The following is a 16,489-nucleotide window of genomic DNA, read 5'->3' as shown; positions in this document are numbered from 1 at the left end:
AGCATCCATAATCAAAGCTGGTTTTAGACGTATCTAAAACCAGCTTAGGCCTTTCCCCTGCCTCTAAACGCACAGAGAGAAAATAGGCATTTTTAGAGGAGGGGGAAGGGTGGGCGGTGGGCGGGAGGTGGGCCAACCTAGACCTAGGCGTGCAGCAGGTATAACCAAAACATTAAGCAGGTTGCTTAGTCAGCACTTATACGTTTTGACTTAGACCAAATCAAAACAGGTATAAGTTCCGAAAAGGGGCTGCTGAGCTGATCGTGGCTGCTGCGATTAGCTCAGTGGCCCCAGCAACCTGCCTACCCCCCTACAGCAATGAACGCGGCAGGAGAGATAGCTCATCTCTCCTGCCGCGATCCACCCTTCCTCCTGTCACACAGCTATCTCCTGCTTTCACCGGCAGGCGGTTTAGCTGTGCCGAATCCTGACCTGTCGGCGTGGCTTCTCCAGGAAAGAGGAAGGCTTTTCAGGTAAAACAGACCTAGGCTCCTGCCTAGTCTGCCAGGCCACACTGAGATATGCTTGCCAAAAAGGAGACGACACAATTTAAGTCTGTTCAAAAACTTGTTCCTAGGCTTTATTAAACCAGGGGGTCTGAATACTATCAGCCACCCTCATGGAATGCAAAACTTAAGCATAAAGTAAAAATACCATACAGTTGTCAGAATTGTCAGAATGGCTTAAAGTTCAAGTATGGCATACAATTGCAGTTCCCTGGACTTTCTCTGCTTTAAAGATAGTCCTCTTCACCAGGGTTCAAATAAACAGAAATGCCATGAAAATAACTTCCAAACTTTAGCAATAAAGTTCCAAGCTTCCCAGCTAATCTTGCTGGGTAAGTGCCTAGTTTTCAGAGCAGACTCCTAGGCTCATTAGCATCAGCTGAGCTTCCCAGCCTTGGAGCACAGCAGGGTATCAGATAAGCTGTGAGCTTTACTGAGGCTTCACACTATCAACAATACAGTTCTTTAAGCAAACACTGACCTCCGGGCAATCCTAAAGTGAAACAGAGAGGTTTTCCTTCTCTCTCTAATCAAGGCCAGCTGGGCTCAGGTTACAGAGAGCCAGCACACAAGCACAGCTTTGCTTCACTTCCCCTTATGGACCAACTTCCATTCCCTCTGGAATATAGTCAGCTTCCAGAGGCAGCTCTGTGGTGTCAATTGCCTCAGCTTTCTCAGCAGCAGCTGGGGTCAGGCTTGGGAAGTCCTCTGCCATCTCTATGTCCTTGCTATTGTAGAGTTGAGGAGAGAGACTTCTCTCCTCATCTGCTGCTTTGCTATACTGCTGGTCGTGCCTTTGCCTGGGCTCCTCAGCTTCCCCTCCGTTCCTGCTTTCCTCTCTGTGATTCATTGCTCTGCTTTTACGTGTGTCATAGCCCCACCCCTCTCTCCTAGGAGCAGGGGATTGGGCAGGAAATCCCTAGGGAAATAACTCTGGTTTCTCCTAGTCTGATAATGTGCATACCTTGCAGGACTTGGGAGAGTCTTTGGACGTTGTGTACCTGGACTTCAGTAAAGCTTTTGACAGTGTCCCACACCGCAGGCTTCTAAGCAAGATGGAATCGATGGGGTTAGGAGAGACACTAACTGCATGGGTCAATGATTGGCTGAGTGGCAGACTTCAGAGGGTGGTGGTTAATGGTACCCTCTCTAAAACATCGGAGGTGACCAGTGGAGTGCCGCAGGGCTCGGTCCTGGGTCCACTCCTTTTTAACATATTCATAGGGGATCTGACTCAAGGGCTTCAAGGTAAAATAACACTATTCGCCGATGACGCCAAACTATGTAATATAGTAAGTGAATGCAGTTTACAGAATTATATGGCGCAGGACCTGCTTACATTGGAAAGTTGGTCCTCAACCTGGCAGCTAGGCTTCAATGCTAAGAAATGTAAGGTCATGCACCTCGGAAGCGGAAATCCATGCAGGATGTACTTCTTGAACGGAGAAACTTTAACTAGGACTTCAGCAGAATGAGATTTAGGAGTAATCATCAGTGCAGACATGAAAACTGCCAATCAAGTGGAGAAGGCTTCATCTAAGGCAAGGCAGATATTGGGTTGTATCAATAGAAGTTTCGTCAGCCGAAAGCCTGAAGTCATAATGCCGTTGTACAGGGCCATGGTGAGACCTCATCTGGAGTACTGTGTGCAATTCTGGAGGCCACATTACAGTAAAGATGTGCGCAGAATTGAATCGGTTCAACGGATGGCCACCAGGATGATCTCGGGGCTCAAGGGTCTCTCGTACGAAGAGAGACTGAACAAATTGCAGCTCTACACTCTCGAGGAACGTAGGGAGAGGGGAGACATGATCGAAACATTTAAGTACCTCACGGGACGTGTCGAAGTGGAAGATGATATTTTCTTTCTCAAGGGACCCTCGGCCACAAGAGGGCACCCGCTCAAACTCAGGGGCAGAAAATTTCATGGCGACACCAGAAAGTATTTCTTCACAGAGAGAGTGGTTGATCATTGGAACAAGCTTCCAGTGCAGGTGATCGAGGCAGACAGCGTGCCAGACTTTAAGAATAAATGGGATACCCATGTGGGATCCCTACGAGGGTCAAGATAAGGAAATTGGGTCATTATGGCATAGACGGGGGTGGGTAAGCAGAGTGGGCAGATTTGATGGGCTGTAGCCCTTTTCTGCCGTCATCTTCTATGTTTCTATGTTTCATCATCTTCTTCTATGACTAGGTCTCCATTTCTCAGTAAAAGTCCTATCAGGCTTTCTGATGAACTTATTCTGATATGGCACTCTCTGTTGGATATTCTTAGGCTCATACCTTTCCTGCTCTACCTCACTGTCTGAGGGGTAGTCAGCCAATTCCCTATCCTTACTTTTAACCTGGTCAGCTCTCCTGACCAGGGACCGTGCTTTGCTTTTATCCATTACAGGGACAAAGCTGGCTATGGGTTTGTCACACCCCCCAACAATCAGGGCAAGTTTCCAAGTTTTATTAAATTTTGATTTTATGCAATATCAAATATTTCAATGCGTATTACATAATTGAAATGTACAATAAAAAAAAAACTGGGGTGACAAATACAAATACAAATAAGACAAAATTATACAAACTAATCATTATGTATTATTAATACAAACAAACAAGTGGGTAAAGAAAAAATGGAATTACAATTTAAAAAAAAAATAAATTTTTTTTTTTAACAATTAAGGTTTATACATAAGGGTAGGGTAGGTGAGAAAAATGATGAAGGAAAGAAAGAGAGAAAGAGAGAAAAGAAAAAAAAACAAATAACAAAAAAAAAGTTTTGCATGTTTGATTCCTAAAGGATAAATATTGTGTTTATTATCATTATCTATTTATGTATTGAATGCATCTCTATAAAGAATGGTTTTCAAACCATGTTTAAATTTGTCTAGTGATGTTTCGTTACGTAAATAGATAGGTAGATTATTCCACAGTTGAGGTGCTTGTACTGAAAATATAGTTGTTCTTCTTGTCCCAATTATTTTTAATGAAGGGATAGTTAGTAAATTTTGTTGTGTTGATCTTAGCGTCCTTAACGAAGAATAAGGGATTATTAGTCTATCTAGAAATAATGGCACGTGTACTTGTTGGATTTTAAATGTTAGTAATGCAATTTTAAATGTAATTCTATGTATAATTGGTAACCAGTGTGCATCTTGTAAAAGCGGAGTAACATGGTCATATTTCTTTGAGTTTGTTATAATTTTAATGGCTGTATTTTGTATTATTTGTAATCTTCTTATTTCTTTATGAGTTATTCCACAGTATAAAGAGTTACAATAGTCTAGCCTAGAAATAATCAGAGAGTGGATGAGAATATTAAGTGCTTCTGGTTTGAGAACTTTTGCAATTGATCTAATAAGTCGCAGTTTATTGAAACAGTTTTTGACAACTGTACTAATTTGATTATGATAATTTAGTTCTTGGTCCAAGGTTACTCCCAATATTTTTGTTTTATCTACATGTTGAAGGGGGATATTATTTAATAATATCTGAGATGAAAATTGTTCTTTTAAGTCCTTTTTCCAAGGGAAAAATATCACTGAAGATCCCCAAGCCCCCCGGTCTGAATCCATTGGGGCCAGGAGGGAGCCTAATCCCTCCTGGCCTGGTGATCTCCCCCCTCACCCCACCACATGATCCGGCCAGGAGGGAGCCCAAGCCTTCCTGCCCAGTGATCTCCCCCCCTCCCCCACCACACGATCCGGCCAGGAGGGAGCCCAAGCCCTCCTGGCCCGCGACCCCCCTCTAACCCCCACCCCCCACTATAATACGGGCAGGAGGGATCGCATGGCCCTCCTGCCCTCGACACAACCCCCCCCAACCGCCCCCTAACCTCCAATCGGCCCCCCCGCCGATCCACGACCCCCATGCTGACCCCTTGACCCCCCCCCTTCCCTGTACCTCAAAAAATGTCCGGACGGACGGGTTCCAAGCCCGCCCATCCGGCAGGCCAGCCAGCACAGGAATGGGGCTGGATTAGCCCAAGTGGCTCAAATCCCACCCACAGGCCCAACCAGAATAGGCCTGGGAGCCTTAGGCTCCTCCTGTGGGTGGGGCCTTAAGCACATGGGCCGGGTTGGGTCCATGTGCCTAAGGCCAGGCCCACAGGAGGGGCCTAAGGCTCCTGTGCCTATACTGGTTGGCCCAGGCACCTCAGGCCCCACCTGTGGGCGGGGTTTGAGCCGCTGGGCCAATCCGGCCCCATTCCTGCGCTGGCTGGCCAACATTTTTTGAGGTACGGGGAAGGGGGGTGGGGGTCGGCAGGGGGTCATGGGTCAGCAGGTGGGGGCCAATCGGGGGTTCAGGGTGGCGATCATTGGGGGGTTGCGTCGAGGGCAGGAGGGCCTGGGATCCCTCCTGCCTGTATTATAGGGGGGATGGGGGTTAGAGGGGATCACGGGCCAGGAGGGCTTGGGCTCCCTCCTGTCCGGATTGTGTGGTAGGGGGGAGGGGGGAGATCGCCGGGCCAGGAGGGCTTGGGCTCCCTCCTGGCCCCAACGGATTCGGCCCAGGGGGGTTTGGGGATCGCGGGGCAGGAGGGCTTGGGCTCCCTCCTGCCCCGATAGTGTTGAGGAGGTCGGGGGTACCGCGGGGCAAGAGGGCTTGGGCTCCCCAATTTCATGGACGCCCATTGGGAAAACTCATGCCTAAAGGAATAGGCGTGGGTGTGTTCTGGGCGAGGCTTCAATTTGGGCATCCTTCAATTCATTTGCATAACACTGAGTGACCTAGGGTGTCCATCTCATGCCTACATTGTAGACGAATGGAAAACAGGTCTACTTTTGAGCATAGTTTGGGCTTCAGATAGACCTGAGTTCTATGGACAGAACTTAGGCACAGTTTGGATGTCCTTAATATAATCTGCTAAATAGCTTTCTGGGTTTTTATTTTTGCTTTATTAAGCTCAAAATACATTTAATAAGGCACCACATAAACAGGCACATCAAAACATATATATTGCATGCAAACCATTCTATTTTTGTGGACAAACAGCAATGCTATTTGCTAATTAGAGGAAAAGATCCTTTAACTGAAGCATAACACATGAAAAACTCAGCTTTACGTTTCTTGCTAAAAAGCTACCCTTTTTTTTGACTAAACAATGCTCCAATCAACTCATTCTTGAAAGCACATGAAAAAAATATAGATTGCATACACAACTTCATTTGCAAAAACTTAAAAACAGAAAAAAACCCAGATACAAACCTTAGCATGGCTTCTACTTCATTGCAAATAGAGGTGTGCAGCTGCACAATGCTGACCTCATTGTGAGGTAGAATGTCACAATTAAAATATGTGCTGGGATTTAAACCCCTGGAAGATGGGAATAGGGTTTTTACCCATTGAGCCACAGCAGCTTTCACTAATGTTTTTCTTCCTCACATCTGATATGATAGCTTAGGGATCTGCTAAGCTATGATCTTAGGTTTTTTCACCTTCACATGGCTAGGATCACTAAGCTGTCATGGTAGGAACTCCCATAACTGAAAGGAAGCAGCTGTGGCTCAATGGGTAAAAGCCCTGTGCGTATCTTCCAGAGGTCATGGGCTCAAATCCCAGCACATATTTTAATTGTGGCATTCTACCTTGCAGGTACACCATTTCGAGGTAGGTGTCTACATCAAGGCACCTACCAGCACCTATACGGCAAGTAAGTGTGGTTAGGGGAAGATTCAGGGTGAGGTTTGGATGTGGATTGAGTTAGGTGCCGGTAGGCACTTACCTTAGGTGCACTCATTTAGGCCAAGATATCTCTGGCCTAAATGGAGCATGCGTAAGGATTTTAATGCCTAGCAGTGCCTAAGAATATTGAGGTGCCACTAGGTGAATTCTATAAATGGCGTCTAGTGGTTGATTGACAATCACACAAAACGGTGCCTAGGAGTTAGACACAGTTTACAGAATCATGGCCCGAGGGCTTACATACTAATCATTTAGCACAGTGGTTCTTAAACCTATCCATGGGGACACCCAGCCAGTTGGGTTTTGAAGGTATTCCTAATGAATATGCATGAGGCAGATTTGCATGACTGTTACCTCTATTATATGCATATTCATTAGGAATATATTGAAAACTTGACTGGCTGGGGGGTCCCCCAGGAAACAGGTTTAAGAACCACTGATTTAGCACATGGTAATTTGGCTATGATACCTAATCAGCACAGAAGCACCCATTCTCTCTACCTCAAGCATGCCCTCTCTGTGGAAAAAAAAATAGCATGCAGTTTGCGTGTGCAAATCTAAACTTAATCAGAGCTTAATTTCTGGGGGAACAGTCTGGAACGCAGCTCCACCACTTCTTTACAGACTCCAGAGCAGCAGAGATGTTTGCTCCAGTACTTCTCTTTCCGGAAACCTGCATGTAGCAGGAGTGGGTAGAGTGGGCCTGGAGCAGAGCAGAGAACAGCCACTTTACTCCTTAATTTAGTCCCTCTTTTCCTGTTATTGCCACCCCTGGCCCACCTAGGGTTCCTACAGGAAAATCCAGACTCATGGCAATGCCTCCGGACCATCCACTTCCACCCCCAGCCCTGCCCCCAGACGACATCTGTGCATGCGCAGATGCGACAAGTGATGTCACCGCATTGCATCCGCACATGCGTGGATGCCTCTTCTCGACGTGATTTTGTCGGGAAGTTTTTCAAAAGGAGGACATGTCTTAGGAAATCCGGACCTCTGGTAACCCTAGGCCCACCTGTGCCCTCGCCCAGCTTCACAGTTCCACTTCCTTTTTAACCTATAAATTAATCCCTGAATTTATCACAGGACATCTGAGCACATCCCACAGTAAGCCATTTTAACTGTAGTAAGCATCCACTAAAGCATACTGCAACTTAGTAAAAAGACACCTTAATTTGAGTCTGATCTGTTATAATTCATTTGGATCTTTCCTTACATGTCTACTGCAATTGGTTTTTCTTTTTAATATATTCATATATTGAATAGTAAACCACTTTGTTGTGCCTAAGAATAGGCAGTATAGAAAGCAAATGAACTATTAAACTAAAGCCAAAGTACTATAGTTTGAGCTTAACTCAAGGTCTAATCAACAGCAGCCACTGGATACGGCAAGATTGCCTTAGATCTTCCTTCTGAAATGCTAATGTGGCTTGAAATATTATGATGTATAATATTAAGAGATGAAAATAAGATCGTATCCTTCCATATTTAGAGAAAACAAATGTCTTTCCTTGTGTTGCCATTAAATATCTGTATTGTCTTTTCAGATTTTTTGGGCACTCATTGTCCAAGAGATGGTGGTGAAATTTTATGAAGTGCAGATGCAAGAGATTGTTTCCTGTGATAAAAATACCTCTATACCTCGAGGACAGTCGGGACTCTTCTCGGGCATCAGGCAAGATTTCTTTAAGGCGACAGACCTCAACACAAATTCAGAATATTTGTTCAGGGTGCGTGCTGTGAATAAAGCTGGACCAGGAGCATGGAGTGAGCCATATAAGGTAGATCTATCTATATGTTTCTGAGAGAATGAAATAAATAAGAATTAGCCCAGTGGCTACATGAAAGTATTGGACACTGCCACATAGACTACCTCAGTTCATTTCTTAGGTTAGGTGCTTCATTCCACCATCAACTGAGTTTGAGGATGCCACTGAGTTTGGAAGAAGGGGGTAGGAAGGAAGAGCCTTATTCATCACCCATCACTCACTATCTAACACCACCTCAGGCATTCTCTTACCTAACATCAAAATCCTTTTATCTTAATTCTTCCATCTTCTCCTTAGCCCTTCCCTTTGTTCAGACCATAATTGTTTCCTGTCCTATACATTTTGTAGTTCTCCCCTGTTTTACCTCAAGTTTATGGGTTAGTCAAGTCTGGTCTATCTACGTGTGATTTTGATATGTATGTTTCTATGTTCCCCTTTTAATATTGTATACCGTGTAGAAATTTTTGATAAGCGTTTGTATCAAATTTTAAATAAAACTTGAAACTTGAATTGGGATCTAGAGGAAATTAAGGGTTTAGTTTAAATATCTATGTGGTATAAATATGCATGAGGCGAGTCTCTTTCAATTGAAAAGAAACTCGAGAATGAGAGGACATGGGACAAAGTTAAGAGGTGATAGGCTCAGGAGTAATCTAACGAAATACTTTTTGACAGAAAGGGTGGTAAATGCGTGGAATAGTTTCCCAGTAGAAATGTCTGAATTTAAGAAAACATGGGACAGGCACATGGGATCTGTAAGGGCAGGTGTGTCAAACTCTGGCCGTGGTGTAATAATATTTGGCCCGCAAGACAATAACAAATTTGTACTTAAGCTGGCCCGCTAGTAGATATTTTTTTTACCCAATCGGCTCCCGGTACACATTTTTTCTACCCAATCGACTCACGTACTGCTCCGACGAGTCGTCCTTCACATGAATGATGGGGAAGCTGGTGAGGGTGGGGGTGGATGCTCTCTAGATTTCCTCCAGGGTCTTGCCCAGGTGCAGGAACGGGGCAGCGACTGCGGGAGCCGGGGCTGGTATGGTTATGCTATCTACTGCTGCCAGTGTCATCACCGCTGCTGCTGCTCTTCACAAACGCCTTCCATTGCCACATGGGTTTTGGCTGGTCTTCCCGGCTACCGTCGCTGCTTGGATTTGCCTGGTCCTCCCAGGTTCGCCTGGTCCTCCCGGCTGCCATCGCCGCTCGGGTTTGCCTGGTCCTCCCGGCGCTGTAGACCGGCGAGAACTCGTGCATGAGGCTGCACAGAAAATTCCAAAGTTCCGTGTCCAAGCTCATGAAGTCCTTGGCGATGGGCATGAACATACAGCAGTGTGGTCCCCGTGAACAGGATCTGAGATCGTGATTTGAATAATGACCAGACAACAAAAGGTAGCAAAAATAATTTTATTTTCTGTTTTGGGAGAACTTCATGAAGAATGAAAATATCATCGGCATAAGAAAAAAGAAATTCACCAGTGTCCAAGCATAATGACTTCAAAGAGCTCATTTAGATTTTAAAGAGCAGCAATGACAAGGGAGATCCCTGCAGGACACCACAATCAGGGGACCAGAAAGAAGAGATATTACCATGCATTTTCTAAGTGTCAGAAAATCTGAAATCAATACTTTACCTCCCAAACCAATGTAAGATAGAAGTGCTAATAGAATGTTGTGATCCAGATATGTTGAACTGCAGGCAAATAGCCAGTTTTCCTTTACTAATCAGACCATGTACTTTGGAAATTAATGACAAGAGCAAAGTCTGTGTACTATGTCTAGGACAGAAGCCATGTTAAAAAGGTTGTAAAACAGAGAATTTCTCTGTGTAGCCCGAAAGTTGTTTAGAAACTACAGACTCCCAATGTTTGGTCAAAATAAGAATATTTGCAATCAGATGATAGCTAGATGGAAGAGTGGGTCCAAAGGTGGAGATTTTAATAAAAGTGATAGTACAATCAGACCCTAGTTAATGAAAAAAAATCCCTGATCCAGAAAATAATTGGCGAAAGATGTAGCCCAGCTCACAGCTTTGGAAGGAGAATTCGTGAAAACAAATGAAGGAAAAGGATCACGAGAACAGGAAGATAGGCTAAACTTATTTAAGAGTGGAATAATAGTAGACTCAGAGACATGTGAGAAACTGCCCCAGAGCCTATCCACTGGGATAATGTCAACTTTAACCAAACAGAAACAAGTATCAGAAGCATCAGATGAGGGCTGAAAAAAGGAAGAGCGAATCGTAGTCATTTTCTCTGAAAAATACTGTGCCATAATATCCATATAGAAACATAGAAAAAGACGGCAGATAAGGGCCGCGGCCCATCCATTCTGCCCACCCCAATGACCCTCCCCTATGTAACTCTGTGCAGAGATCCCACGTGACGATCCCATTTCTTCTTAAAATCAGGCATGCTGCTTGCCTCGATCACCTGAAGTGGAAGTCTATTCCAGCGATCAACCACTCTTTCGGTGAAAAAGTATTTCCTGGTGTCACCGTGCAATTCCCCCCCCCCCTGATTTTCCATGGATGTCCTCTTGTCGCCGTCGGACCTTTGAAAAAGAAGATATCCTCTTCTACCTCGATACGGCCCGTAAGTTACTTGAACGTCTCAATCATATTTCCCCTCTCTCTGCGTTCCTCGAGTGAGTATAGCCGCAATTTATCCAGCCGTTCCTCGTACGGGAGATCCTTGAGTCCCGAGACCATCCGGGTGGCCATTCGCTGGACTGACTCAAGCCTCAGTACATCCTTGCGGTAATGAGGCCTCCAGAATTGCATGCAATATTCCAGATGGGGCCTCACCATGGATCTATACAACGGCATAATGACTTCAGGCTTACGGCTGACGAAACTCCTACGTATACATCCTATGATCTGCCTAGCCTTAGATGAAGCCCGCTCCACTTGATTGGCAGTCTTCATGTCTTCACTGATGATCACCCCTAAGTCCCGTTCTGCAACAGTCCTTATATTTGGCATCTGGGTACATTGGTCAGACTGCAAGGCAAAATTAATGATCTCCACAGTCTGAACAATGAACTACGATTGCCATCAATTCTACATATCATTGCACCATATTACAATTTCCTTGACTTGGTATGTTCTGAAGTAAACAAGGATATATGAGGGTAAATCAAAAAGGCAAAAGGCATACTAACTGTGAGCAATTGAATATATCACTTTTCCACATAGCCCCTGTGCAAGACGACATATTTTTTGGTATCTTTTTTAAAATAAATTCTTTATTCATTTTAAAATCAAATACATAGGGCTCCTTTTTTCAAGGTGCGGTAGGAGGTTTAACACGCGGAATACTGTGCGTTAAACTGCCTGCTGCGCTAGCCGCTAACATCTCCATTGACGAGGCGTTAGTATTTTGGCTTGCCACGGGTGTTAGCATGTGATGAAATGTCCGACGCGCTAACCCCCGTAGCGCACCTTGATAAAAGGAGCTCATAGTGCAAACAGCTAAACAAACAAGTAATATATCAAACTGCACTTTGATTCAATCAAATACTATACAGTTATTAAATCCCACCTCCCGCCCTCCCTCTCCCCCACCCCCCCTCCCCTCCTGGATATGTATACCAATCTTTCATAAACCAAAGGGAATTATTATTACAATATCATAACTTGCAATATTATGTTAATGGGTCCCATATTTCCTTAAATTTACTATGATGACCCCCCTGTAAAGAAAAAAATGTTTTCAAACTTATAAATTTGACAAACGGACTCCCACCATAAACTATAATTCAAGTTATCACAATTTTTCATTATCATCTGCATGGCCACTCCTGTCATGATAAGAAGCAATTTGTTCTTATTTGCATTTATAGGTTTCTTAGTGAACAATGTCGTTTCAAATAATATTATATCATATGATATTGATAGTGGGACTTCCAATATCAAAATAATTTGTCCCCCAAATGGTTTTCCAGAAGTTGAGTATCAAAAGACAATAATAAAGCAAATGATCTAACATCCCTATGTCAAGATGATAATGCCAGCATCTGTTAGATTTCAAACTATCCAACCGATGCAACCTAACCAGAGTTCAAAAATATCTATGCAATAAGAAAAAACAAGTCTGTCTCATAGATGCTGATGCTGTACATCTCATCCTCCAATTCCAAATTCGTGGCCATTGAGATGCAGAAATTTGCTGCTTTGTCTCAATACTCCAAATGTCTCTAAAACAAGTTTTTGATTTTTTATTCAAAAAATCAGATATTAATTTATACTACTGGGCAGCCTGATGACTTAGGAAGTCTATCTGGAAGCACAGGAATGGCAAACTATACTGCCATTCAGGGAACCCCTTATGAATAGCCTGCTTCAACTGCAACCATTTAAATGTTTGAGACTTTGAAATACCAAATGATTGTTGCAGCCGTGAAAACTCAAGCATCTTTCCATTCGATATCACATCATCCAACGTGCGTATACCTGCCTGCGTCCAGTGCTTTCAGATGATTTTATAACTGCCAATTTGAATCTTGGAGTTCAACCATAGGGGCTGGCATGTGGATTTCTTGGTATCATTCAACTAGCTTCTGCATTCCTGCAGAGAATAAGTTTTTTGGCTGCTTCCAAAGCCAGGTGAGCACCACTTCCTTACTTCATCATGCTTTGTCTTTTGCATGCTGGGTCGCAGTGATGCACCCATGTCTCGTCGCTGGTGACAATTCTTTCCAGAATACTCAGATCGTGTTCATACCGTCTCAGGAACTGGGTCGCAACCTCCACATGCTTGAGCAGATCAGTAAGCTCTTAAGGAGCCCATGGAGGGGCATAGTCAAAAATGTGTCTAAGTCCACAAATCCAGCAGGAAAAATGTCCATTTTCAAAGCTGCCAAACGTCTATCTTTTATTTTTGAAAATGAGCAAGGTATAAGTATAGTCTTTAAGGACGTCTACCTTTTTGCCCATTTTCAAGAATAAAAACATCTACACAAAAAATGTACAAAAGCAAGTTTTGTAGACATACCCACAAACTACCATGTCTGATCGCGGCAGAAGGAATCCCCATCAGCTGAGTCAGTTTAGGAGTTTCCTGGCAGCTCAGCTGATGGGGATTCATCCTGGCAGGATCACAGAGCCCTATACCCCTCCCCCTGACATCCCGACATCCCCGTGATATCTCCTACATCCCCCTGATATCCCATACCTTCCACGACATCCCCTGATATCTCTGTCACCCCATATCCCCCCAACATTCCTGCCCCTCCCCCACATCCCCAGAACTCCCCCCCAAAAAAACCTTCGGAAGAGCAAACAGTAGGAGGAAAGCTTACTTCCTCCTGCCTATAGGGTCATGTGCTGCAATTGACGGGGATACACCCTCCCAATGTATCTTGGGATGCAGTGGGAGGGGCTGAAGGCCTTTTATAGCCATCCGAGAATGTATGGGAGGTCTCTAGAAGGTGTACATCACTGACTATTCACTGACGTATAAAAGGGGAGGAGTTTAGGGTGTCGGCAACTTGATAGTAGAGGAAGTGTAACAGGAACAGGTCTGTTGTCAGAGTGTGCCATGAGTTTTGTCTTGAGTAGTATTGTTGTAAATCGTTATGCATTTTATTGGTATTTATTTACTTTATGTTCTAGATACGGTGTGTGCAGGAGCAAAAAATGCCTGTTATGGAGAGGGTTCTCTGAAGCACCTAAAGTTAAGTCTGTTTATCATTTATTTGAAGTTATAAAGCAAGTTTTTGCATATGAGAAGAAGACCTGTTTTTGAACATCTTAAAGGCACATTTATTGCAGTGATTGAGAAAAGAGCCGTTTTAGTAGTGGGCAAATTTTGCTCACCCAACGGTCTCTTATTAAAAATGGTTCTCTGAGCACTAATTAGTAACCTTTATAGATGTATAAGTGTTTGATTTCCCGGTGTATTTAAATTGACTCTGTTTGTAACTCAATACACCTGGGTTAAAGGAAGTATTATTCCTGATATATCTTTTGGGTAAAAACCACCTCAGACAGTGCCGTGTGAGCTGGTGCATTGTCATGATGCAAGAACCATGAGTTGTTGACGAAAGATTCAGGTCGTTTTTGTCTAACTTTTTCACGTATTCTTTTCAGCACTTCCAGATAGTAAACTTGGTTAACTTTTGTCCAGTTGGTACAAATTCATAATGAACAATCCCTCTGATACAAAAAAAAGGTTAGCAACATCATTTTGACTCTTGATTTGGACTGTCGAAACTTTTTTGGTTGGCTGACTTCCATTGTACACTTTGACACTTTGTTTCAGAGTTGTATTTGTACATCCATGTTTCATCAACACGCCCCAAAACATTGTCTTGCCTCTTCAAAAGGTCTTGGCAAACTTCAGCTCTCCTTTGCTTTTTTGTTCATTGGTGAGCTCCTTTGAGACCATTTTTGCACACACCTTTCTCATGGGAAAATTTTCCTGTTTTTATCGATGTTCACTTGGTCTGCTATGCTTCTCATAGTCAGCCGATGATTTTGACACACAATTTGATGAATTTTTGCAATGGTTTCATCAGTTCCGCTCATTACTGGCCACCCTGACCTTTCTTCATCAGTAGCGCTTTCTCTCCCCTCAGAAAAACGTTTAATCCACTTGTGCACTGCTGTTTTCTTCATGGCATTATCCCCATAAACTTGGACTAACATGTCCCTGATTTCACTTCCACTCTTGCCAAGTTTAACAAGAAATTTTATGTTTGTTCATTGCTCTAATTCAAGCTCCAACATTCTCGCAGTGGTGTGCAAAAATACGCTACAATAGTGAACGCCACTCAGCAAGATACTGGCACACGTCGACAGGAAAACAGCTGTGAGATCCTGATATATCAAGGTTATGAAACCTTACAGAGTTGTTTGTAGAGTGCTGTCAACGTAAGCGCACGGAGGCAAGTTCATGAACTTAATTGTCAATCCTCATATTTGATAGGGCACAATTTGCAGTAGGTGGGTCTGGGTGGAGCATGGGCGGAGCACACACAATTTGCATGGGTGGGTCTGGGTGGAGCATGGACGGAGCACACACTTATAACTATTTTATGTGTGCATCTCTAGAATCCAAGATTCATTGGTGCCCTTTTTTTTAATAGAATAGACTAATTGGGCCGCCTCTAGACACTATAGTATATATAGGAACTCTACAGTATATAGAATTGCTACTGTATGTCCAAGTTAAAGAATGAGAACAGCAGTCTGAAGGTTTGAATTGATAGCGTTGGATACCTTGCATGAGAGTCAAACCAAGCATTCTGTTCTAATGGAGTAAGAGACAATAGAGGAATAAGTAAAGCCAGATCCAAAAACCTCTCTCATTTCCTAGACTGAAAACAAGCAAAGCTTTTCTATGTTTCATCTTGTCTAGTAAACAGTGTCTTAGTAAGCATGAATTGAGGCTCATTCAGAAAACAAATATCTTGTTTAGAATTATTAATCCTTGCAAGCAAATAAATAAAACTATACTGTCTTTTTTTTTAAAATAATTTATATTCTGCATATCCTACAATTCTATGTGGATTACAAATTATTCAGGTACTCAGCATTTTTCCCAAACTGTCCTGGTGGGCTTCCATTCTATCTAATGTACCTGGGGCAATGGGGATTAAGTGACTTGCCCAGGGTCACAAGGAGCAGTGTGGGATTTGAACCCACAACTTCAGGGTGCCAAGGCTGTAGCTCTAACCACTGCACCACACATTCCCACAACCTTTTGGTGCTGTTGGTTGTAAATAATGATTTGAAAAAAGGGCAGTATAGAACTACAGTGGTACCTTGGAATCCAAACTTAATCCATTTCAGAACCTAGTTCGAGTTCCAAGACAGTTATCCCCATTGAAAATAATAGAAACTGGATTAATCCATTCCTTGGACCCACAAACTCAGATTTTCAAAGCAAGATCGGGTCCCCCTGGCAGAGACAGCAAGATCGGGCCCTTCACCGGCATAGGTAGCAAGATCGGGCCCCCCACCTGCATAGGCAGCAAGATCGGGCTCCCCACCTGCATAGGCAGCAAAATCGAGCCCCCACCAGCATAAACAGCAAGATCGGCAACGGCAACTGCAAGCGTTACTCAGCCCAAAGCTTCCCTCTGACGCAAACCACCCAGGAGGAAACAGGAAACTGCGTCAGAGGGGAAGCTTTGGGCTGAGCAAGGCTTGCAGTTCCCGTACGTTCGGATTCCAAAGCAGCGTTCAGATTCTGGGGCAAAATTTAATTTAAAAAAGTTTGGTTTCCAAGTTGCTCGAGTTCTGGGGCATTTGGATTCCGAGGTGCCACTGTATTTGCCATTGAAAACTTTTAGGCCATTGTATTTTGAAGCACTCACTTCTCTTAACTATTTGATTGAACAAATAAATATCTAGCATTCATTTTTATTTGCCCTCTACACTGATTTCCCATTACATTCTATTTCAGATCTGTACGACAGTATGCACTGAAGCTCCCATCGAAGAGTCACGCCAACCTTCAAAAACGATTATTAAAAACAAAAACCGCAGACGCAGTCCAGCGATTACTTAAATGCAATGCAAACTGTTCTGCC

The 16,489-nt window shown here is 43.6% G+C and overlaps 1 protein-coding gene across 4 annotated transcripts in view; it reads left to right on the top strand.

The window, feature by feature from the left end:
* FAM124B (family with sequence similarity 124 member B) overlaps window positions 1-14,833 on the top strand; it is a 131,559-nt gene extending 116,726 nt beyond the window's left edge. For 3 of the 4 annotated variants that reach the window (XM_033958754.1, XM_033958759.1, XM_033958755.1), the window contains 2 exons: window positions 7,730-7,963; window positions 13,566-14,833. In XM_033958754.1, coding sequence (XP_033814645.1) covers window positions 7,730-7,963; window positions 13,566-13,616 — 285 coding nt within the window. In that variant the 3' untranslated portion in view covers window positions 13,617-14,833. The remainder of the gene's footprint in view (window positions 1-7,729; window positions 7,964-13,565) is intronic. The other variant, XR_004540652.1, reaches the window with a different exon arrangement.
* The last annotated feature ends 1,656 nt before the right edge of the window (window positions 14,834-16,489 follow it).

This window comes from Geotrypetes seraphini, chromosome 9 (genome assembly GCF_902459505.1).
Source record: "Geotrypetes seraphini chromosome 9, aGeoSer1.1, whole genome shotgun sequence".
NCBI lineage: Eukaryota > Metazoa > Chordata > Amphibia > Gymnophiona > Dermophiidae > Geotrypetes > Geotrypetes seraphini.
Note: the sequence above shows the minus strand (reverse complement) of the source record. Positions and strands in the feature narration are given on the sequence as shown.